Consider the following 20,816-nt stretch of genomic DNA (forward strand, 5'->3'; position numbering starts at 1 on the left):
CGGATACATTTTACTTCTTTCTCTTGCCTGACTCCTCAGGCTAGGACTTCTGGTACCATATTGAATAGAAGTGTTCAAGGGCGGACAGCTTTGTCTTGTTCCTGATCTTAGAGAAAAAGCTTTCAACCTTAGCATGTTATATAATTTACTTAGGATGGAGGGACTGGGTGAAACCGGTCAAAAGTTACAAACTTCAAATTATAAGGATGTAATGTACCACGTGATGACTATAGTTAACATTGCCGTAGGGTATATTTGAAAGTCACTAAGAGAATAAATTGTAAACTTTTCATTTTGTGCCCCCTGTAGAAACACTAAGTTCCATTACAACTGAATTCATGTCCAGCGCTTAGCAAACGCAAAACACGCAGTAGATAGTTGGTGACTTTTAGTAAAACGAATGCATTTTAAACCAAAAATGATGACCCTGGGACAGAAATTGAGCTGTGTGTTTTTCTAGACCCCACCAACTTCCATACGAGAAACTCTAGAAGTTCCTTTTGATGTTTACTCTATTTCTTTTTTATTAAAAAAGCAACATATACAAGAATATAAACTGATAAATCCCCCAAATCCAGAAACTACAATGACATAGTTCACTAGCTCTTCGTCTACACAATTATATATATGATTATTTCCTTGTAAAAGATGGCACTATATCCTGTTCTGCAACTCACCATGCTTCAGTGAAGCTACCAATTAAAACACCTATTTTAGGGTTTTTTTTTTTTTTCCACTTTTCCTATTACAGTCAATGCGGAACATGAATAACCAGTTAAAATGAGAGCAGAAAGGCAAAACATTTTAACACTACCTTCTCCCCACTCTTAAAATATGAAAAATATTCCAACCCTCCCTCCCAGGCTATCCCAGAAGCACACCACAGCAAGCCCCACAGCCCTGCCTTGGATCCTACCAGCCAACACCAGCACCGCGTTCGCTCTAGCACAGGCCCTCCGTGCCCAGGACGGGGGCTCTCAGATGTTAAACTTGCACTAGAATTACCTGAGGGGGCTTATCAAAACACAGATTTTAGGTCCCACTGCAGGAGTTTCTGACTCCGGGGGTTTTGAGCGAGATGAGGCCTATGGCATTTCTAACTAGTTCCCGAAGGATGTCCACGGTGATGTGGGAATCCCACCAGAGAATCGGTGGCCTCGATGAAGAACCAATGCCCACAAAGAGCCTTCTCAATCTGCACACCTCTTAGTGGCCTCGGTTCTCCCAGCATGGTCCTGAAAACCCACACTGCACCACTCAACACTGGATTACACAGCCTCGGTTGCTGTACTCTCACAGTACCTTCTTTCCACGCCAGGAGATTACGCGTCCCTCAGGGACGGTACACGCAAGGAACATGGCTCCTGTGACTCACCAGGACCCCGGGGACACGGCAAATAGATGCATCTGCTTAATCCACAGGCCCCACCTGACTGCCTAAAAGCAAATGATGTGCATCTTAAAATCTCGAGCAAATTTATTTCTAGTAAACATTTCTGTTTGCTAGACATTGGGCTACATGTTTTCCAACATCCACACCAACAAATCCTGAAACGATCTTATTCTCTGATTATGTGTTTATTATCTGTGTTCTCCTATCAGAAAGTGACCTTCGTGGGGCGCCTGGGTGGCGCAGTCGGTTGAGCGTCCGACTTCAGCCAGGTCACGATCTCGCGGTCTGTGAGTTCGAGCCCCGCGTCAGGCTCTGGGCTGATGGCTCGGAGCCTGGAGCCTGTTTCTGATTCTGTGCCTCCCTCTCTCTCTGCCCCTCCCCCGTTCGTGCTCTGTCTCTCTCTGTCCCAAAAATAAAAATAAAAAAAACGTTGAAAAAAAAAAATTTAAAAAAAAAAATAAAAAAAAAAATAAAAAAAAAGAAAGTGACCTTCGAGGGAGCAAGTTTTTAGCCCTTGTTCTCTAATTACGTTCCCATAGTAGGTACTCAGGATTTCATTCATTCATTCATTCATTCATTCATTCATTCATTCGAGAGAAAGAGAACACAAGCATGAGAGAGGGGCAGAGGGAAAGGAAGAGACAGAATCCCAAGCAGGCTCTAACCAAGATCATGACCTGAGATGAAATCAAGAGGCGGACTCTTGACCGACTGAGCCACCCAAGAGCCCCTCAAGAAATACTTGCTAATCGGCATACTGAATCACTGGCTAGGGAAATGAGTAGTATCTGCTCACATTCCAGCTACAACTTGGCCACTCAACTAGAAATTATTATTCAATCTTCAATCAAATAAGCTAGATCACTGTGAAACGTTCGGGCAGCTTTTAAAAAGTAGATTCAAGGGGCGCCTGGGTGGCGCAGTCGGTTAAGCGTCCGACTTCAGCCAGGTCACGATCTCGCGGTCTGTGAGTTCGAGCCCCGCGTCAGGCTCTGGGCTGATGGCTCGGAGCCTGGAGCCTGTTTCCGATTCTGTGTCTCCCTCTCTCTCTGCCCCTCCCCTGTTCATGCTCTGTCTCTCTCTGTCCCAAAAATAAATAAAAAACGTTGAAAAAAAAATTAAAAAAAAAAAAAAGTAGATTCAAAAAATGAGAAATGGTTATACCACTCATCTCTCACCAGTTTTCATTTGAGTTTTAAAAACCTGTGGTAAGTAAAACATCAACTTAAATGTTGAAATACATTCTGTTAAGTAGATGCGATGATTTTAATTCAACATCCTTTTCTATTACATGGACCATCAGAAAATACGATTTTTACTCAAAGAAACACCGATGAAAATAAAGTACTTTCAAAAATCCGCTATCTCATAACATTTTCGTTCATTAGAATCACTTCTAAACAAAATTTCTGCCGGGGAAATGCAGTAATGATGTCGAATGTACAAATAATGGCTGCCGGTGGTAGGAACTTTACAGATAACTGCAAAAACTGCTTCCGAAATCAATCTAGCTTGTAACAAAGCTCCTAAAATTATTGGAACTAGTTTCATAATCACTAACAATGTGTGATGACCTGAATTCATCTTTAAAATTATCAAAATCCCAATCAACTTGATTAGATTGCTACAGAGCCCAAACACTCTCAAAAAGAATATATTAAAGATACACCTTTGCACTAAGATGAACAATTAACAGAATTAATGGGATACATCAAGTAACTCTTTGCAAATGAACTTTATCCCCCTTCTAGTAACCAGATTGTGAACTTATGATTATTTATAATGCAAATCAAGGCATTCAACACATTTTGTTTCCATTCCAAAAAAGAAAATAAAAAGACTGAGATATGAAATTTCTACGTGAAGACGTAACTTCCATAATCGACACAAAGCAATTTCAAGGAGAAGAAAGTGCACAAAATGAAGTTCCAAGTGAACCATTTCAATGATGTGGGTTTTTCCTGACTCATGATATGGACTAATAGTTAACACATAATTTATTAGTGTCCTACTTACTAAAACCTTCCAACATTGCATGCCTTGGCAAACTAATTCATGCCCCATTAATTTAATATCCCACGACATTATAAACACTAGCACAGAAACCATCTGTTACACGCTAAGCAGGACTAATGCTCCCGAATCTGCATTTCAGGCTGCATATAGTGGGTTTAGGGGACAGGATGGAAATCTCACTAATTCTAGGTAAGAAGTATTTAGTAGTTTTATTTGAATGAAAATTGTTCCATCTCTAGAATCATGGAGAGGTGAAAAATATGGAGTAACTCCATCCTCTGAGTAAAAAAAAAAAAGGAAGCCATTCATGTATTTGTTGAAAATATTTAAGGCAGCTGACAGCACCAATGTTTTCATTATTAATTATTGGACATGTACGGGTACCCTGACGGTGAGATGGTCTGCTATTTAATATTTCAGACATATAAACACAGTAGTAACAAATTCTTGGACATAAAAGACACTGCTACTCATGATTCTTAAATGACTTGGGTTCAATCAATCGCCCTCTTGAATACCAAAAAGCTTCCCTTTAGAATATGAGTATCACAGTTACGTTTTGGGGGTTTTAAACAAAGCCCATGTATTTTAAATATTCTAATACCAGGAGATGCCAAATACAGTCATACTGACTGTACATACGTTTTTACTAACGTAGAACTAAGCTTTTTACATTAGAAGCCAAAAGGGGACATCGCTGAGAGTCCAAGTAATTCAGGATTCTTCCCGAGCATAACTGAAATACTGAAATGGCATTAGGGACGTCAAACTGTGTTCCGTCTTGGAACCTTCCCACCGGAAATGCAAAGGGTAGGATCTTCATCGTATCCTTACGCTGATTTATCACTTTGATAGTTCCGCCTTGATACTTGTGGAGACGTTAAATAGCTTAGTAATCGGAGTCTTGATGAGTACCGGCTGGGCCTGTCAAATTTCCCGTGCGTAAAAATTAACATGAAGTACAAAATTTAGTAAAAACTCAATTCATGACCTAGGTAACTTTGTTTTCTTCCTGAAAGTTTTCCCAAATCAAAGTATGGCTGTGAGTTACGGGTACAGTCCCCGATACTTCCAGGGAATATTTATGCACTCTCTAAATGAGAACCTAAAGTTTTAAAAGAAAGAACCCCTACCGCCAATTCCCGGCATCGCTTGAAAACCAACTGTTTGGGATTTTGGATCCGAGGTCCGCCTCCAAAAGGCAATTTGCCTCACAAGTACAGATAGAACTCTGCGCATTTAAAATGCAAATGTTATGAAAGCAGGGAAATCAAACTGAGAACAGTAACAGTACAGACTCTGAAAATGTCAATCTCTGAAGACACTGGGGGGTTCGGCTTTCCCCAACCCCCTTCTCTGCCAACACAAAGCAGAGCGATGGGCTGTGGGGCGGACCCGTCTGCAGACCATCTGGCTCAGAGCCCCCCGGGCCTGGACTGTGTCCAGCCTCGGTCAGACTAACCGGAAGGAGGCAGAAACTTACGACTCTCTTCGACTGGTCTGAGCACCAACTCCCCGGAAACCTAACCATCTAGAATCTCAATAGCGCTTTACACAGAGTTTGCTACCTACACGAAAAGACAACGCACCGGGCGGGATTTACCAATCACAGTATAGAATCCCTTCCCTCTGGAAGCCTTCCAGCGAGCAGGGGGAGACAGGAAGAGCATGAAAGTAGTTCTGGTTCCGGGCACAATACTGACAACTGGTGGCCACTTGGAGGTTGAGAAGCCAACCCTCCTTTGTTCCTTCATTCAAGACGTTTAGAGCGCCCCTCCCCGCTGCATCGGGGGTGCTGCCGGCGAGGGATACACAAGTAACTGCGACTCCCGCGGCCAGTGCCCCCCAGGGGCTCACCGGTACCGCCCGGGGATCACCCTCGATCCCCAGCAAGGGAAGGCGGCCACGTAAGCCTCGCTCGCTGCCGGCAGACGTGAACGGTCAACACCCGCAAAACCCCCGGACGCTACAGCCGCCCTGGTCACGCAGACCCGGTGCACGGGGAGTACCGCCGCGGGGCAATCGGCCCCCCACTCCGTCTTCAGCTTCTCTGAGCACCGCACGAGCAAGGCGCTCGAGAGAACAGCACGTGCACGAAGGAACGCCAGCGGTTTGGACAGCGTGACGTCATCGTGACGTCATCACGACAAAACCGCTTGCAAGCAGCGTGCCAGCCGGACGGGGGAGAAGCAAACGTCATCTGTTATTCACTCATTCGCTTAAATCTGAAATTTCCCAGATGGCCTTTCTCGGAACGGAGTACCGTACACCTTCACGTGACCTCCCCGTGGTGTAGACCATTTCCGCACGAGGCCGGCTTATCCGTGGTTGAAAAATAAGCTACGTGAGCGTTTACCGAGTCCTTGTGCATAAAGCACGGTTTCCCTGCGTCCGCTTTCTCTCACTAAACTGACACAAAGGGAAACAATCCGGACAGGCCCGACTTTCAAGAATATTCTCCCAGAACTTCTGTCTCTCACGCTTTCTGTTCCCGGGTCTGGCGTGGAAACAGAAATACCCCCCCCCCCAAAAGCCCTCTCCACAAAAATGTCCTTCCTCCGAGCATTTCCCACGAAGCCCCTTGGAAGGAGAAGAAGGCCTCGTTGAGGAGAACACAAAATTTTAAAAAGAGTGAGGGCGCGATGGAGAAGAGACACAGGCTTCAGCCTTAATCCAGAATCACACACAAGACACAAGGACCCGGAACTGGCTTTCAGTAGTTCCGCAAAAGTGGGCGGGGCTGTCCTCAAGCCACGCCCACAGGGCTAGCCCTAAACCTGGGTTGCCAGGGGCTGCAGGGGCTGCGTCCTGAGTCCCGAGATGGTTCTCCCTGTTGGAAGGGGTGCAGGGGCCCAGCCGCCCGCCCACCGGCAGGCGTACAATTAAAGGTTCCTTTGCAGTGTCTCCACCCTAAGCTGCGCGCAGCCTGTCTGCAGGGGCCCCACCGCTAGAGGGAAGCCCCAGGTCACACGCATTCAGCTTCTCTTGGTTCCTGATCCCAGCAGTGGTCCTGAGCCCTCCGGGGGCCACCAAGCGAGATGGCCTCTGTGTAAGGACAATTTTGCCTTCAGGTACGAGGGAGCACTGCTTCAGCTCCACTCTGCTATTCTCAATAATCATTTACCTCTTGAGTGGATGTACTCAACAGTTCAAAGTAGTATTGGATTGACTAGTACAGAAAACAGATTTGAAAGACACGGAATGGCACATCCAAATAGTTACAAAAATCTAAGGGTCGTTTAACAACATCACTGTAACACTAAGACGCGACGCAAAATTTGTCATCTTCTGAGCCCTATACTCAATTTCCCATCTCGTAAACATCCCTTATTCTGGCACTATATTATTATCCATCATTATATAGCAAGTTGATGAAATCTGCATCTTTATATGAGGTGCCTTAAGCACAACTCAGTCATACGTTCAAAGCGTCAAACATCTCAGACTGCTTCCAAACGTCTGAGGTATGTTATAGCTGAATATGCCACATCAAGCTTTGTTCTCACTATTAAAAGCTGTGATTGTTTTGAAAAAAAAAAAATGCTACGTTTGTTTCTGCAATTTATTTCTATTTCTCTCTCCCTCTCAATCCACACACACATACACAGACTCACGTACATGTACTTTAAAATCTAATTTGTGTTTCAATGTCAAAAGCTCTCTTTTGTAAAGGTTTCTTTATTATAAAAACTCTGCAAGAAAATTATAGAAACTTTGAAAATTAGAGGAAACTCAGCCCAAGGAGCCTACGAGGGGCACAGATCTAACAACATAACATCTTAATAGTGATCATTTATAAGCTTTAATTATGGCATTCTGTTACACTAAATAAATTTCCAGAAAAATAGCATATATTTGTTTCTAACATAAAAGTTCTTCATAGAGTCGAAATCATATGTAATATAAATTTCTACTATAAGAAGAACATTCTGGGAAACACGAAGTCTTATTTGGCCAAACATAAATTCATTTAAAACTATGCTACAATATTCAAATCCAATATATTAACACATGTTCAACTTGGGAGGAAATTTATTTCACTTCCCATCCCTTTTGAGTCCACATTTCTTTTGTCATAAATATAACAGCATCTTAAGTTCATGAGTGTGAACAAAATGTCTAATGCAAAGTCAGGAGTTCTCTTCCTACTGTGTCCACATGAAAATTATTTAATGATTTCTCTTTGCAAAATGCAGTAATATAAATACGCTTTTGAAATATAAAGAATATTTGTATAATCACTAATAATAATTGCTGAACAAAATCAAGGCTAATATTACCTTCTGCATTTTCAACATGTCATATCCAAATAAATTTTCACAAGTCCTTTGCCAAGCTTTTGTAGCCAACGATCTTACTTCAGTGGATTTATTTCCTCTCATTCTCACTTCTTTTATCTTTTGAAACACAGTAAAAATTTTACAGAGTGAAAAATGCTAATTCTGTCTACTTTATACTTTCTAGCATGTACTAAACACTCGGTTTTGTTCGTTTGTTTTTGTCGCCGTAAACTAGAAAACAATCCCCGCTCGATCCGAATGAGATCTTACCTTCTGGTTTGTTGTTTTTCCTCTTGAGCCATTTTTCTACGGTCTCGGCACTAACACTTTCAGATACAAACTCATCCAACACCTGGGGATGAAGGGAAAGATACGCCTTCACTTTTTCATCTGTCAGACCTGTGAAAGAATTAAAAAGACTAACATTAACCTGGATGACACCTCTGTGAGCATCAAACATATAGAAAAATGGCCCGTTATGCTAAGATTGACCTGAAACATAAAAAGAACATAAAGATGTGTACACATACATGGAATATTATTCATCCGCAAAGAGGATTTAAGTCCTGATACATGTTACAACACAGGGGAAACCCCGAACACAGTAGGGTAAATAAAAAAACCCAAACACAAAGGAGAGATATCCTCTGATTCCACTTCTATGAACTACCTAGAACAGGCAAATTCACAGAGACAAAGCAGATTAGGAGTTAACAGGGACTGAGGGAGGGGAGGATGGGGAATTTGCTACTTAATCGGTTTCCAGGGAAGGCAAAGTTGTAGAAGTAGACAGAGGTCATGGTCACAGTACACACGGGGAGTATAATTAATGCCGATGAATTATACATTTGAAATGTTCAAAATGGCAAGTTTTAGGTTATGTATATTTTGCCAGTATAAAAAAAAAAACAGTAAAAATGGCAAAAGTTAAAACTTCAGCAACTTGAAACTACAGACATGGGGCGCCTGGGCAGCTCAGTCGGGTAAGCGTCTGACTTCAGCTCAGGTCATGATCTCACAGTTCCTGAGTTCGAGCCCCGCGCTGGGCTCTGTGCTGACAGCTCAGAGCCTGGAGCCTGCTTCGGGTTCTGAGTCTCCCTCTCTCTGCCCCTCCCTTGCTTGTGCTCTGTCTCTCTCTCTCTCTCTCTCTCTCTCAAAAATAAATAAACATTTAAAAAATTTTTTTTAAGCTACAGACGTTACATCACGTTACACAGCTGCTTTCCAACAGCACCTTTCAGTGTGTACTTGGGCCGGCACTGCGCTCCCGTGCTGTGCAGGGAAGCCTTACCAAGCACTCAGATCTTTCTGGAAATAGTAACCACTGCTTCCAACACTCAAGGTGAGTGAGGCTCTAGGAGGGGAAGTGAACAGGAGAATATAATGCTGGTACGGTTGAGGTGCTGAAAAGGTGTTCGCGGCACAAATTCACATCTTTCGTTGTTCGCAGCACAAAGTATCCTTTCTCTCAGGGGCCCGAAATCCGATGGTATTAACAACAATCAGCTCAGGATGATCAACAACCGTTCCCTGCTATCCCATGTTATGTGGTCAGTGTCAGTGAAATCAATTTTCGGTCTGATAACAACAACTGTTGACTATACACACGGGATTTTCAGGCAAAGTGCTTTTGCAAATTTTCACGTTGAACATACAAAATCGTGTGTTGTGAGACTGGTGCTTCGTGCCGGTACGCCATTCATCAACCAACTCCAAATCACAGACAGGCTATCAATAATTGTAAATCTGTGACGGCAATTATTTTTCACTACCGTGTCCCCTCTGTGAATTACTCAATAAATTACCATCCTTAGGGACAGTCAGATAAAAAAGGAAATAGAAAATTGTACTTTCGGTGACCAAAAGAAGAAAAGGAAGCATATCCTTATGACTCCAGGGAATAAGCTGCCTGTTCCCGACATCAGACCAGCCACAGAATTAACATGTGTTAATTAATTCTGCTGGGGACTAAAGTCACAACCCCTACGATGCTTCGATGCTTCGAGAGAATGGTATAGTCGAGAAGGCAAATAATTTCTTCAATGAATTCACTACTAAAACAGTCAATTTACGCTACAGACAGACGGATAGCTACGGATGTATAATTACGCAGTTGTATTAGACAAAAGAAAACTCGGACCCTGTCTGGCCAGGGGGCAAAAGAGTCCCCGTGATGTAAAATTCAGTTTGCGAAGTTCTACCAGGTGCTGAAGATAAGACTCAATAAAGTGAGAGGGGGCTCTCCTGACAGAATAAATCACAGTCCCCAGGTACAAAAGGCACAGGACGTTGAAGTGAACGGACGGCTGACTTGACCTCCAAGAAGACACACAATGCAAATTTCACACTCTCTTCAACGGTGTCCTTCGGTCCTTCACAGCGGTTCATGTCTGACACTTGCTTCCTTCCTAAAACTTCATCACTTTTGTGACTGTTCTTGTCCCAACTTCCTATCTGCTCCTTACTTCCGCTTTCTCCTCGCTCATCTAGGACGATGACAGCAAAATGTGAAGCAGGAATCCTAATGTATTTTTGATCTCCGGTCCCCGGACATTCTTCCATCTGGACTTAAAACTGAGTCACCTCCATCCCCTTCTTCCCAAAGTGGTTTCAACTCTCAGCTCTCCTCTTTTCTGCTACCAGTGCTCCCCAGCGTCCCAGAGACCCAGGCCGGAAATAGAAAAGTCGGCACTGACTCATTCCCCTTGTGGTCTCCGTTCATCTTACTGCACTACGATACCCATCCTGTTTGCTATCTTGCGTATCACATTAAAGGGCTTGTGTCTAAAATATACAAAGAACACTTACAACTCGACAAGAAGAAAACAGGCAACCCAATTAAAACGGAGTCGAGGATCTGAACAGACATTTCATCGGAAAAGATACCGATACGATAAATAAGCACATGAAAAGATGCCCATCTGTCCTTCGTGAAGTGAGGTTAAAAGTGAGATCCCACTATATACACCTGTGAGAATGGCTAACGTTGGCAAAACAGACTATCATTTTTGGCAAGGATACGGGGCACTAACATTCCTCATTCGCTGCTGGTGAGAATGCAAAATGGGAATGACTTTGGAAGACTGGCAGCTTCTTATAAAGCCAGATACGAGCTTAGCGTGTGACCTGGCACCCACACTACCAGGTGCTTAGCCGGCTGACCTGGACACTGACGTCCCCACAAAACCTGCATGTGAACGCAGACAGCAGCTTTATTCACCGCCATCCCAAACGCAAGGTGCCGAAACGGTCTTGCAGCAGGACAGTGGCGCCTCCGCACAATGAGATATTATTCAGCGAAAGAGAAAACGTGCCAACGAGCCACGAAAAAACATGGGTTAGGCCTCGACGCGTATTGCTAAGTGCAAAGGACTAGTGCGCAAAGGCTGCGTGTTGTGTAATTCTAATCATACGACGCTGTGGAAAAGGCCAAACTACAGCCGTTGAGAAGAGAGAGACCCACGGCTGCCAGGGCTGTAGGGAAGGGAGAAAGACGCACAGGGCATCTCTGCGGGTGAGAAAACTACCCCACATGACACTCTGATGGTGAGGGAGGGCGCATTCGTCAGAACTCACAGGTGTAGTAAAATTTTAAGAAAACATTTGGAAAAGTCAGGCTGTCTAATGGGAGGCAGCATACGGCCAAAGAATCTAAATGCATTACAAATGTATGAAACAACCTCAGCAAGGGAGGAGGGGGGATCAGGTGCTGAGCTAAGTAACTTCAGCAATGAGCGGAGTCTGTAAGACTAAAACCAAAGGAAATTCCACGGGGTCCAGGTACTCGAGTTGATCGAGTCATGCCACGTGGGTAGAATTTAACAATTGTCACCCCACGAGTCGTTTATCCCGGAACCGAACAATTAAATAAGTGCATGGTGGGAATGAGGCTTCTCAGCGGTAGAGTAAGCAAGAGGAGGAGTCTAGAATGATCTATGGGATAACGGATTAGAGTTCGACACATCAGTATGGACTCCTACTTAAATGAACACAGGCAGAGATGGTTACACATTCAAATACTGGTAGGTATGCTCTATATACACTCAGGTCAGTAGATATACACCCATTTGCTCGTTAGGTTAGCTGTGAGGGCCTAGAGGCAACAATAAGCCAGTACCCACACGTTCACGTAGCACCCAGATCTTTGCTTCTAATACCACTCCCCAATAAAAGGAACCACAGCTCCTTGGAGAAATGGCCGAGTCTAGGAGCAGTACACAAAATACGTAAGACGAGCCGTAAAGTAAGGGAGTACACACAAAACGATGGGGTATGTCAAGGATACAAAAGCTGATTGAAAGAGTTCCCAATTATTAAAACAGGGAGCCATTTGAGTAGCAAAATAAAGCCCTGGATTATAATCCAAAGAGTGAAATAATAACCCTTCCTAGAGTCTGAATGTTTGTGTGCCATCCTCCAAACTCCTGTGTTAAAACCCTAATTGTCAAAGGTGATGGCGTTAGTGGGTGGGGCCTCCGCGAAATGCCTCAGCCATGAGGGTGGGACCTCAAGAACGGGATTCTCGCTTCGTAAGAGGCTCCAGAGACCCCTGGACTCTTTCCACCGCGTGCAGACACACGAAGCCCGTGACCTGAAAGCAGGCCCTCACCCAACCAAGCAGGTGCCATGACCTGAGACTTCCAGCCTCAGAACTGTAGGCAATAAATTTCTGTTGTCTAGACGCCACCCAGTCTAGAACACATTAGCCTGAATGGACTAAGACGGCCCCAGAGTCCATGCTGATATAAATAAATGCCTGAATAAATAAACAGAGAAGAACAAATAGCCCACTCAGAAGAATCCAAACAATCTACGTAGACACTCTGCCCTTCAGGAGGCAAAGGATAACTCCCCACTCCTTGACCCTTCTTTTGTATAAATTACTCAAAACTAAAATTTTAAAGATCAGTTGAGTCATAAATGAGTTACGACGTCTAAGTAAACATCTAGGCTAAAAAAGTTCATCAAATCCTGTATTCAATTACGGAGAAGGAATGACAGGTCACACACACACCATTTTGGCTGGAAATGCCATTTAGAATTCCAAAGAGTATCACCTGGCTTTACCTCTCAAAGGTCTCAAAAAATCGGAGTACAATTTTCTTCCCAAATTACCAATCACATCTCATGAAAATAACTACCTCCTTCAGCAAGAGGGGCACCATGGTAGCGGGAGGCATTATGGCCTGGCGATCAAAAGTACGGGCACAAGTTAGCTTCCTTTTCTCACCTGCTGACCCGGGCAAAGCGCCTCACCTCTCAGCCTGGCTTCCTATTTGCACGGGAATGAGATTCAAATGGGAATGGGAATAATAACAGAATCTACCTCATGGGTCATCACAACGACTCAATAACATAATTAATTCATAGACACCATTTTTGCCCGGTCCATTCAAGAACGGTACCAAAAATGCTGTTTTTTTACCTGTATGAAGCCAATGTTTACATTTGTCTAGAGGCTCTAATCACAGGCTTGTAACGTTTCATTTCTCTAACATTAAAACTCCAGATTTTCTACAACTTCCATTTTTTACAATATTTTACTTTTAGGTAATCTCTACACCCTCCGTGGGGCTCAAACCCACACCCTGAGATCAAGAGTTTCACACTCCAACTGAGCCAGCCAGGCACCCCTAACCTTCCATTTTTATCGTAGCATTTAATGTATACTCAAGGCCCTTAGCCATCAAAAGCAACCTCCCTCACTTTTTTTCTAACATTTTATCCACCTTTACTTGCTATTAACATCCAATTTTGCAAAGAACCTTCGGGCCAACACAGGACCAACCCAGAGTAAGACACTGAAATAACAACTCTCCACTCTTGGAAAGTGGTACATGTATGGATGTTTTGTTTGGTTTCTGACTTTGGTTTAATGTTTCCATAGCTTCCCATGGCCTGTACGTTCCGCTTATGTCAAAAAAAAAAAAAAAAAAAAAAAAAAAAAAAAGCTATTGTTTTTTATTTGTTTGCTTTTGTTTTTTGCCAATACATCCAGTGAAAGCCATAAGGTTAGCCCAGGGCGGTCCTTAGCACACAGTAGCATCCAACGATTACAAATTTGCCACCAAAACTCCACACGACGAATCACACAGATTACAAGTAACATGCAATTTGAAACAATGTACATAAAAAATACTTCACGGAGCGCCTGGGTGGCTCGGTGGGTTAAGCAAGCAAAGCTTGATTTCAGCCCGGGTCACGACCACGTTTGTAAGACGGGGCCCCAAGTCCGACAGCGTGGAGCCTGCTTGGGATTCTCCGGCAGGGGTGCTGAGGGGCAGAGGTTGGGGCAGGGGTGCAGACAGAAGGGGAAGCACAAAGACCCTGACACACTGAACGTGCACACGGAGTTAGAGACCGCTGGATGAATTTCCTTATTTCCATACCGCCCACCGAAGACGCCATGAAGGATTGCAACCTAAACGAAACCAACACGAAAACAGCAGAGTGGGTCATGGAACGGTGAGCTGGAGCACTGAACCTGAAGGCAGGTAACAAAGAGCAAAACAAAGACTGATAAGGAGATTTGTAAAGACAATCGATTCTGTGGCCGGTGGTAACTGAGCCAACAATCTGAGGAACAGATAAGGAACAGCTTCCTTTAGGTGCCGAGTAACTCTTCTCAAGAAACAGACACACAGGTAGAAGCCACAGGACTCCTCCTACTTCGGTATTTTATTAGGGGACCACAGGGTGATAACGAAAAGGATTAGCTTCGCCGTGTTTCCGTCAGTGGTAATGCAGAGTATCAGGGACGAAATGCTAAGATCAGCCCCATTCATTCTTCATCTTTTTGTAAACCCAGTACCAAGACTACTTTCCTTCATCTCAGCAGAAATCTCATCAGAAAATCTTTCTCGGGGCGCCTGGGTGGCGCAGTCGGTTAAGCGTCCGACTTCAGCCAGGTCACGATCTCGCGGTCTGTGAGTTCGAGCCCCGCGTCAGGCTCTGGGCTGATGGCTCGGAGCCTGGAGCCTGCTTCCGATTCTGTGTCTCCCTCTCTCTCTGCCCCTCCCCCGTTCATGCTCTGTCTCTCTCTGTCCCAAAAATAAATAAAAAATGTTGAAAAAAAAATTAAAAAAAAAAAAAAAAGAAAAGAAAATCTTTCTCATCTCATCAGAGATCTCAGAGCCTCTCATCATACCACCCTTTTGGTTACTGCTGTCTGCAACCTACAAGTTCAGTTTTTTCCAATGGAGACCCCGTATCTGTGTGTGTGCGCGTGTGCGCCCGTGCACACACTCACACACACACACACACAACCACACGAAAACACATAATGGGCTCTCATGTCCTCAACACCCAGCTTCAACAATAATCAACTCGTAGCCAATATTTTCCATCTGTGCCCCCACCCACTCTCTTCTCATATAATTTTGAAACAATCTCATGCATCATTTCAATACGTTCATAGATGTCAACGTCTATCTCTGAAAAACAACAACTATTCTAACCACGAATGTTATCATCACACGCACGGAGATATTAGCCATTATTTTTAATACCACCGACATCCCGATGTTGAAGTTCCTATTTTTCACTGTTTGTTTTAAGTAGCTTAAATGAATCCAGACCCAGGTAAGGTCTATATGCTACAGTTGGAGTTCTGTGGTATTTTCCCGAGGTCTCTCTTATCCCATCTATTTTGTTGTCCCCATTATAATTTATTATTGTAGAAAACACATCTTTTGTTCTATGCTTTTCTACAGTCTGTGTTCATCTCACTGTGTCCCTATGGTGCTGTTTAGCATGTTTATCTGCTCTTTGCATTTCCTGAAAACTGAAGTTAGATCTAGAGACAAACTGAGGTTCAATTTGGGGGGGAGGGGTGCGGGGGGGGGGAGGCAAGTTTCAAAGTGGTATTGTGCTCTTCTGTCAAAAGGCTTATACCATCTGGCTGTCTCTCTTGTCTGCGACATCAGCAGCATCTATGATCCAAGAGTTCCTAATTGGTTAGGGCTTGAAAACGGTGGTTTCCTAATTCTGGAATACGTTCTTCATTTATTAACTGAAATATCACAAAGAGAAACGTCACCTTGTTAACTATTTAGTTCGAATAAACAAGACTGGGTAAAGGCTTAATTTGTTCCCCTTTGTCTACAATTTTCACAGGGAATTGGTTCAGTAGCCATCTCTTGTAGGTGAGCAACTAACAAAAATAGCATTAGTACGAAATCACAGATTTGAAAACATCTGATCTGTTTCTTCAGCTGTAGTTACAGGCCTAAGTTGGAGAGACCGAGGTTTGGTTCCGGACCGCCACAACAAAGCAAGTATCTCAACCTCGACGGCTGCTGACCGATCAGTGGCGGACACTGGCGATCAGAGCGGTGCACGCTGAAGGCTAGGGCGCTGGTGTCCATTTCAAATGTAAAATAAGATAACAATGAACTTGAACTCTTCCTTTCACAGATGATTTTTCTGCAGCACGCGATTCTGTTTAATAGCATTCTACCCACAGAACTTCTTTCAAAATTTGAGTCAATCCTGGGGCGCGTGGGTGGCTCAGTCGGTTAGGCGTCCGACTTTGGCTCAGGTCATGATCTCACGGTCCGTGAGTTCGAGCCCCGCGTCGGGCTCTGTGCCGACAGCTCGGAGCCTGGAGCCTGCTTCGGATTCTGTGCCTCCCTCTCTCTCTGCCCCTCCCCTGCTCACGCTGTCTCTCCCGGTCTCTCAAAAATAAATAAATAAATAAATAAATAAATGTAGAAAACAACAACAACAACAACAAAAACATTTGAGTCAATCCTCTCAAACCTGCCACTGCTTTATCAACTAAGTTTATAGCATATTCGAAATCCTCTGTTGTTGTTTCAACAGCCTTCACAGCATCTTCACCAGGCGTAGGGTCCATCTCAAGAAACCACTTTCTTTGTTCATCCATAAGAAGTGACTCCTCACCCGTTCAAGTCTCATCATGACACTCCAGCCATTTAGTCCCATCTTTAGGCTGTGCTTCTAATCCTAGTTTTCTTGCTATTTCCACCATATCTGCAGTTACTGCCTCCACTGAAGTCTTGAACCCCTCCAAGTCCTCTATGAGGGTTGGATCGACTTCTTCCAAACTCCATTAAATACCAGTATCAGACTGGTATTCTGATCTCTTCTCATGAACTATGAATACTCTTCATGGCATCTAGAATGGTGAATCCTTTCCACAGGGTTTTTAGTTTACTTTGCCCACATCCATCAGAGGAATCACTACGGCAGCTACAGCCTTAGGAAGTGTCTTTCTTTCTTTCTTTCTTCCTTTCTTTCTTTCTTTCTTTCTTTCTTTCTTTTTTTAACGTTCATTTGTTTTTGAGAGACAGAGAAACAGATAGGGCACGAGCAGGGAAGGGGCAGAGAGAGAGAGGGAGACACAGAATCCGAAGCAGGCTCCAGGCTCTGAGCTGTCAGCACAGAGCCCGACACCGGGCTCGAACTCACGAACTGGGAGATCATGACCTGAGCCGAAGTCAGAAGCTTAACCAACTGAGCCACCCAGGCACCCCAGAAATGTATTTCTTAAATAGTAAGACTCGAGGGTCAAAACTACTCCTTGATCCATGGGCTGCAGGATGGATGCTGGATTAGCAGGCACAAAAACAACATTCCTCTGGCTGTCCATCTCCATCAGAGCTCTTGGGTGACCAGGCACATTATCAATGAGCAGTCCTATTTTTTAAAAAATCTTTCCCTGAGCAGCAGGCTTAAAGTATTCAGTAAACCATGTTGTAAACAGACGTGCTGTCATCCAGGTTTTGTTGCTCCATTTGTAGAACGTAAGGCAAAGCAGATCAGTACATTCTGGAGGGCCCTACTGATGAAGCAGAGAAGCAGGAAAACGTTCACCGTCAGTCCAGAAGGCTGACCTATGTCCTGCACAGGTCCCGGAAGGATCAGATACACCCTGGCGGCTACATCCTTAAAGCGTCTCATGACTGCCTGTCCAATAGCCTCACCAATAGTTCACATCAAACTGACAAGCACCAGGGAAATCTTGCAAAAGTGGTTTTACAAGTAGAAATTCAAAAAACCATTTACGATCTAATACCTCCCGCACGTCCTCTCCCACTCGAGCATGGAACCACCAGCTTCACGCAGCCAGGGCAGCTCTTTCTCCCTGTAGGTCCTGTCCTCATGCTACTTAAATTAACTTCCTAAACTGCACCCTACAACGTTTATTTTTGGGACAGAGGGAGATAGAGCATGAGCAGGGGAGGGGCAGAGAGAGAGCGAGACACGGAATCAGAAGCAGGCTCCAGGCTCTGAGCTGTCAGCACGGAGCCCGATGCGGGGCTCGAACTCACGGACCGTGGGATCATGACCTGAGCCGAAGTCGGACGCTCAACCGACGGAGCCACCCAGGCGCCCCCCTAAATTGCACCCTGAAATGTCGTAAGGATTCTTTCCTGAGACGCCTGGGTGGCTCCGTCGGTTAAGCATCCGACTCTTGATTTCCGCTCAGGTCAGGAGCTCACACTTGCCCAAGTTTGAGGCCCCGGGTCGGGCTCTGCACAGAGCCCACGTGAGAGCCTCCCTGTCTCTGCCCCTCCCCCCCTCCTTGCACTCTGTCTCTTTCACAATAAATAAACTTAAAAAAAAAAAAAAAAACACAAAACTCTTCCCTGACCTTCTTGAGCATCAGGCTCAACGGAAATGCAACACTATGATTTCTGGAACAGTAAACGGGCATCGGCCTGAAGCCGGGCACTGACTTCTTTCAGCTACAACAGTCCACGATGGCATCTGCCTCCAACAGAAGGCACTTTTGTCTACATTGAAAATCTAGACTTAGCGTAGCCACCTTCGTCAATCATCTCCGTTCCATCTTCGGGATGATTTGCCGCCTCACCTGGACCTCTGATGTCACGGAGGCGGCTTGTCTGCCGATGCCTCGTGGACCGGCCCTTCCGGCGACAGACCCTCCTCCTGCAGCTTCCTCACCTCTCTCGGCCTTCAGCAAAGTCCAGAGAATTAAGGCCTCGCTCTGGGCCGGTCTCGGCTTAGGGGAAACAGGGCTCACTCCATCTATCCGGGCTACGAGAACTTTCTCCATTTCAGCAATAAGGCAGCTTCGCTCGAGTATCATTTGCACGTTCACTGGAGCAGCACTTAGTTTCGTCCAAGAACCTTCCTTTTGATTTCACAACGTGGCTCCCTGGTGGATGCGAAAGGCCCAGCTGTCGGCCCTTGTCAGCTTTCGACACGCCTTCCTCAGGAAGCGTCACCGTCTCTGCCTTCTGATGTGAAGGACGTGGGGCTCCACCGTAGGGTGTGGGGTACCTGGCCTCATTTCGATCCTGCCGTGTTTCAGGGGCTCGCGAGGCCCCCAGAGAGGGGCACACGGGGAACGGCTGGTCCGTGAAAGAGTCGGAAAGCACAGTTATCGAGTAAGCGGGCCACTGCACCCGGGGGCCCTCCATGGGGCCCCCGAAACAGTTACAACGGTAACATCCTGATCACCGTAACAAACACGATAATAACGAGAAAGGGTGAGGTAGGCCAAGAATTGCCAAAACGTGCCACAGGGACACGAAGCGAGCAAGCGCCGTCGGAAAAACGGGAAACGTGCCGGATGCGGCGTCGCCACAAACCTTCAACTCGTACAACAAGCAAACAAACAAACTAACAAACGCATTCTATGTGAGGCACAATAAAACGAGGTGTGCCTGTAAACGGGTCGTCACCCTCGCACTGTAAAAGCGGAAAATGAACACAGACAAGTAGTTGGATCCGTTTTCTACTGGCCACGGGGCCAATAATGGAGGTGGGAACAAAGATAACAAGCCTAAAAACGCGCTTTTTCTTTTTTAATGTGTATTTGTTTCTGAGGGAAATGAGCGAGTGAGCAGGGGAGGGGAGACAGAGAGAGGGAGACAGAGGATGACAAGCGGGCTCCGCACCATCAGCACAGTGCCGGACGCGGGGCCTGAACTCAGGAACCGTGAGATCACGACCGGAGCCGAAGTCAGACCCAAAAGTGGCTGAGCCCCACCCCGGGGCGTCCTGAAAACTCACCTCTTAAAGCACAATTGCCCCGTGTCTTCCGTTCTCTCCTGTCTGATCTTAATATATTTTAACAGGATCACCACCGACTAGTGTCACCCCCCAATGTGTAATTATGTCACACGTTTTAACTCAATTTATAAATTGAAACACCTGACTGCTCAATCTGAGGCTTTGATAAGAGGGTGGGAAGAAATTCTGGGAGCAGAAACGGCCCGAGTCATGGGCTAGCCCTGAAAATTGGTCTAATCTGAGCCTCTGCTGTCGCCCACGCTCCCTTCTTTCCTTACAGGTGTGGCCCCTTCCCTGCCGTGCTCTCTGCCTGGCTAGGGGCACCCAGCCAGTCTACAGGCACCTTCCCGGAGACCTCTCACTAGGCACCCCTTCTGCGCCCACTGCCCTGCTCCATGAGCCCTCCCTCTAGTCGCTCTGACACTCCAAGGCCTCGGCCCACGCTGGAACCCTCCTTTCGGTTAGCGTGATCTTATAAGCTGCAGCCTCTCCAAGGAGACAACCAGCTCCACGAGGGCAGGGACTGATGTTCCGACGTCAGCTACGCGGCACGGCCCCCGGACCCTGATCGTCCACCGCTGTCCACGCAGCACGGTCCCGGGCTCTGTGCAGAAAAGACAACACGGGGGGCCCGAGACCGCTCCCGTCCTAGAGGCCGCCGGCGGGCCCCGAGAACGCGGCTCTGCAGCAGCACCGAGGGCCCCCGTGCCCGGGATGCCGGTGTGGACAGCACAGTTGATGCCCGACACCCGTTCTCCTTCCAGGAGTCCGCAGGTGTGGACAGTGCCAGGGGGAGGGTGCCTATGCGACCAGCCCCAGGAAAAACACGGAGTCCCAAGTCTCTGTCGAGTCCTCCTGGTAGACGGCACTTTACATGTGTTGTCACAATTGTTGCTGAGGAATCCGAGCTCCCCGTGACGTCCCTGAGAGAGGACTGCTGGCCGCACAGGCCAGGTCTCCCGGGTCGTGGCCTCGTGCACCTTCCCTTTGCCGATGTTGCATCGTCTGCCCTTTTGCCGTAAGAAATCTTAACCGTGAGTATGACCTCACGCTGCGTCCCGGAGTCACCCTCGCAAGTTACGAAAGTTACAAAAACTGTCTCGGGAGCGCCCGGCACAGGA

General features: G+C 45.8%; 1 protein-coding gene across 4 annotated transcripts in view; it reads right to left on the reverse strand.

Annotated features, from left to right (window-relative positions):
* Positions 1–20,816, reverse strand: part of PDE10A (phosphodiesterase 10A) — a 369,960-nt gene that overhangs the window by 166,788 nt on the left and 182,356 nt on the right. For all 4 annotated transcript variants that reach the window (XM_042987509.1, XM_042987506.1, XM_042987508.1 and 1 more), the window contains one exon: positions 7,960–8,088. In XM_042987509.1, the coding sequence (XP_042843443.1) occupies positions 7,960–8,088 (129 nt within the window). The remainder of the gene's footprint in view (positions 1–7,959; positions 8,089–20,816) is intronic.

The sequence above is a fragment of the Panthera tigris genome, chromosome B2 (genome assembly GCF_018350195.1).
Source record: "Panthera tigris isolate Pti1 chromosome B2, P.tigris_Pti1_mat1.1, whole genome shotgun sequence".
NCBI classification, from domain to species: Eukaryota; Metazoa; Chordata; class Mammalia; order Carnivora; family Felidae; genus Panthera; species Panthera tigris.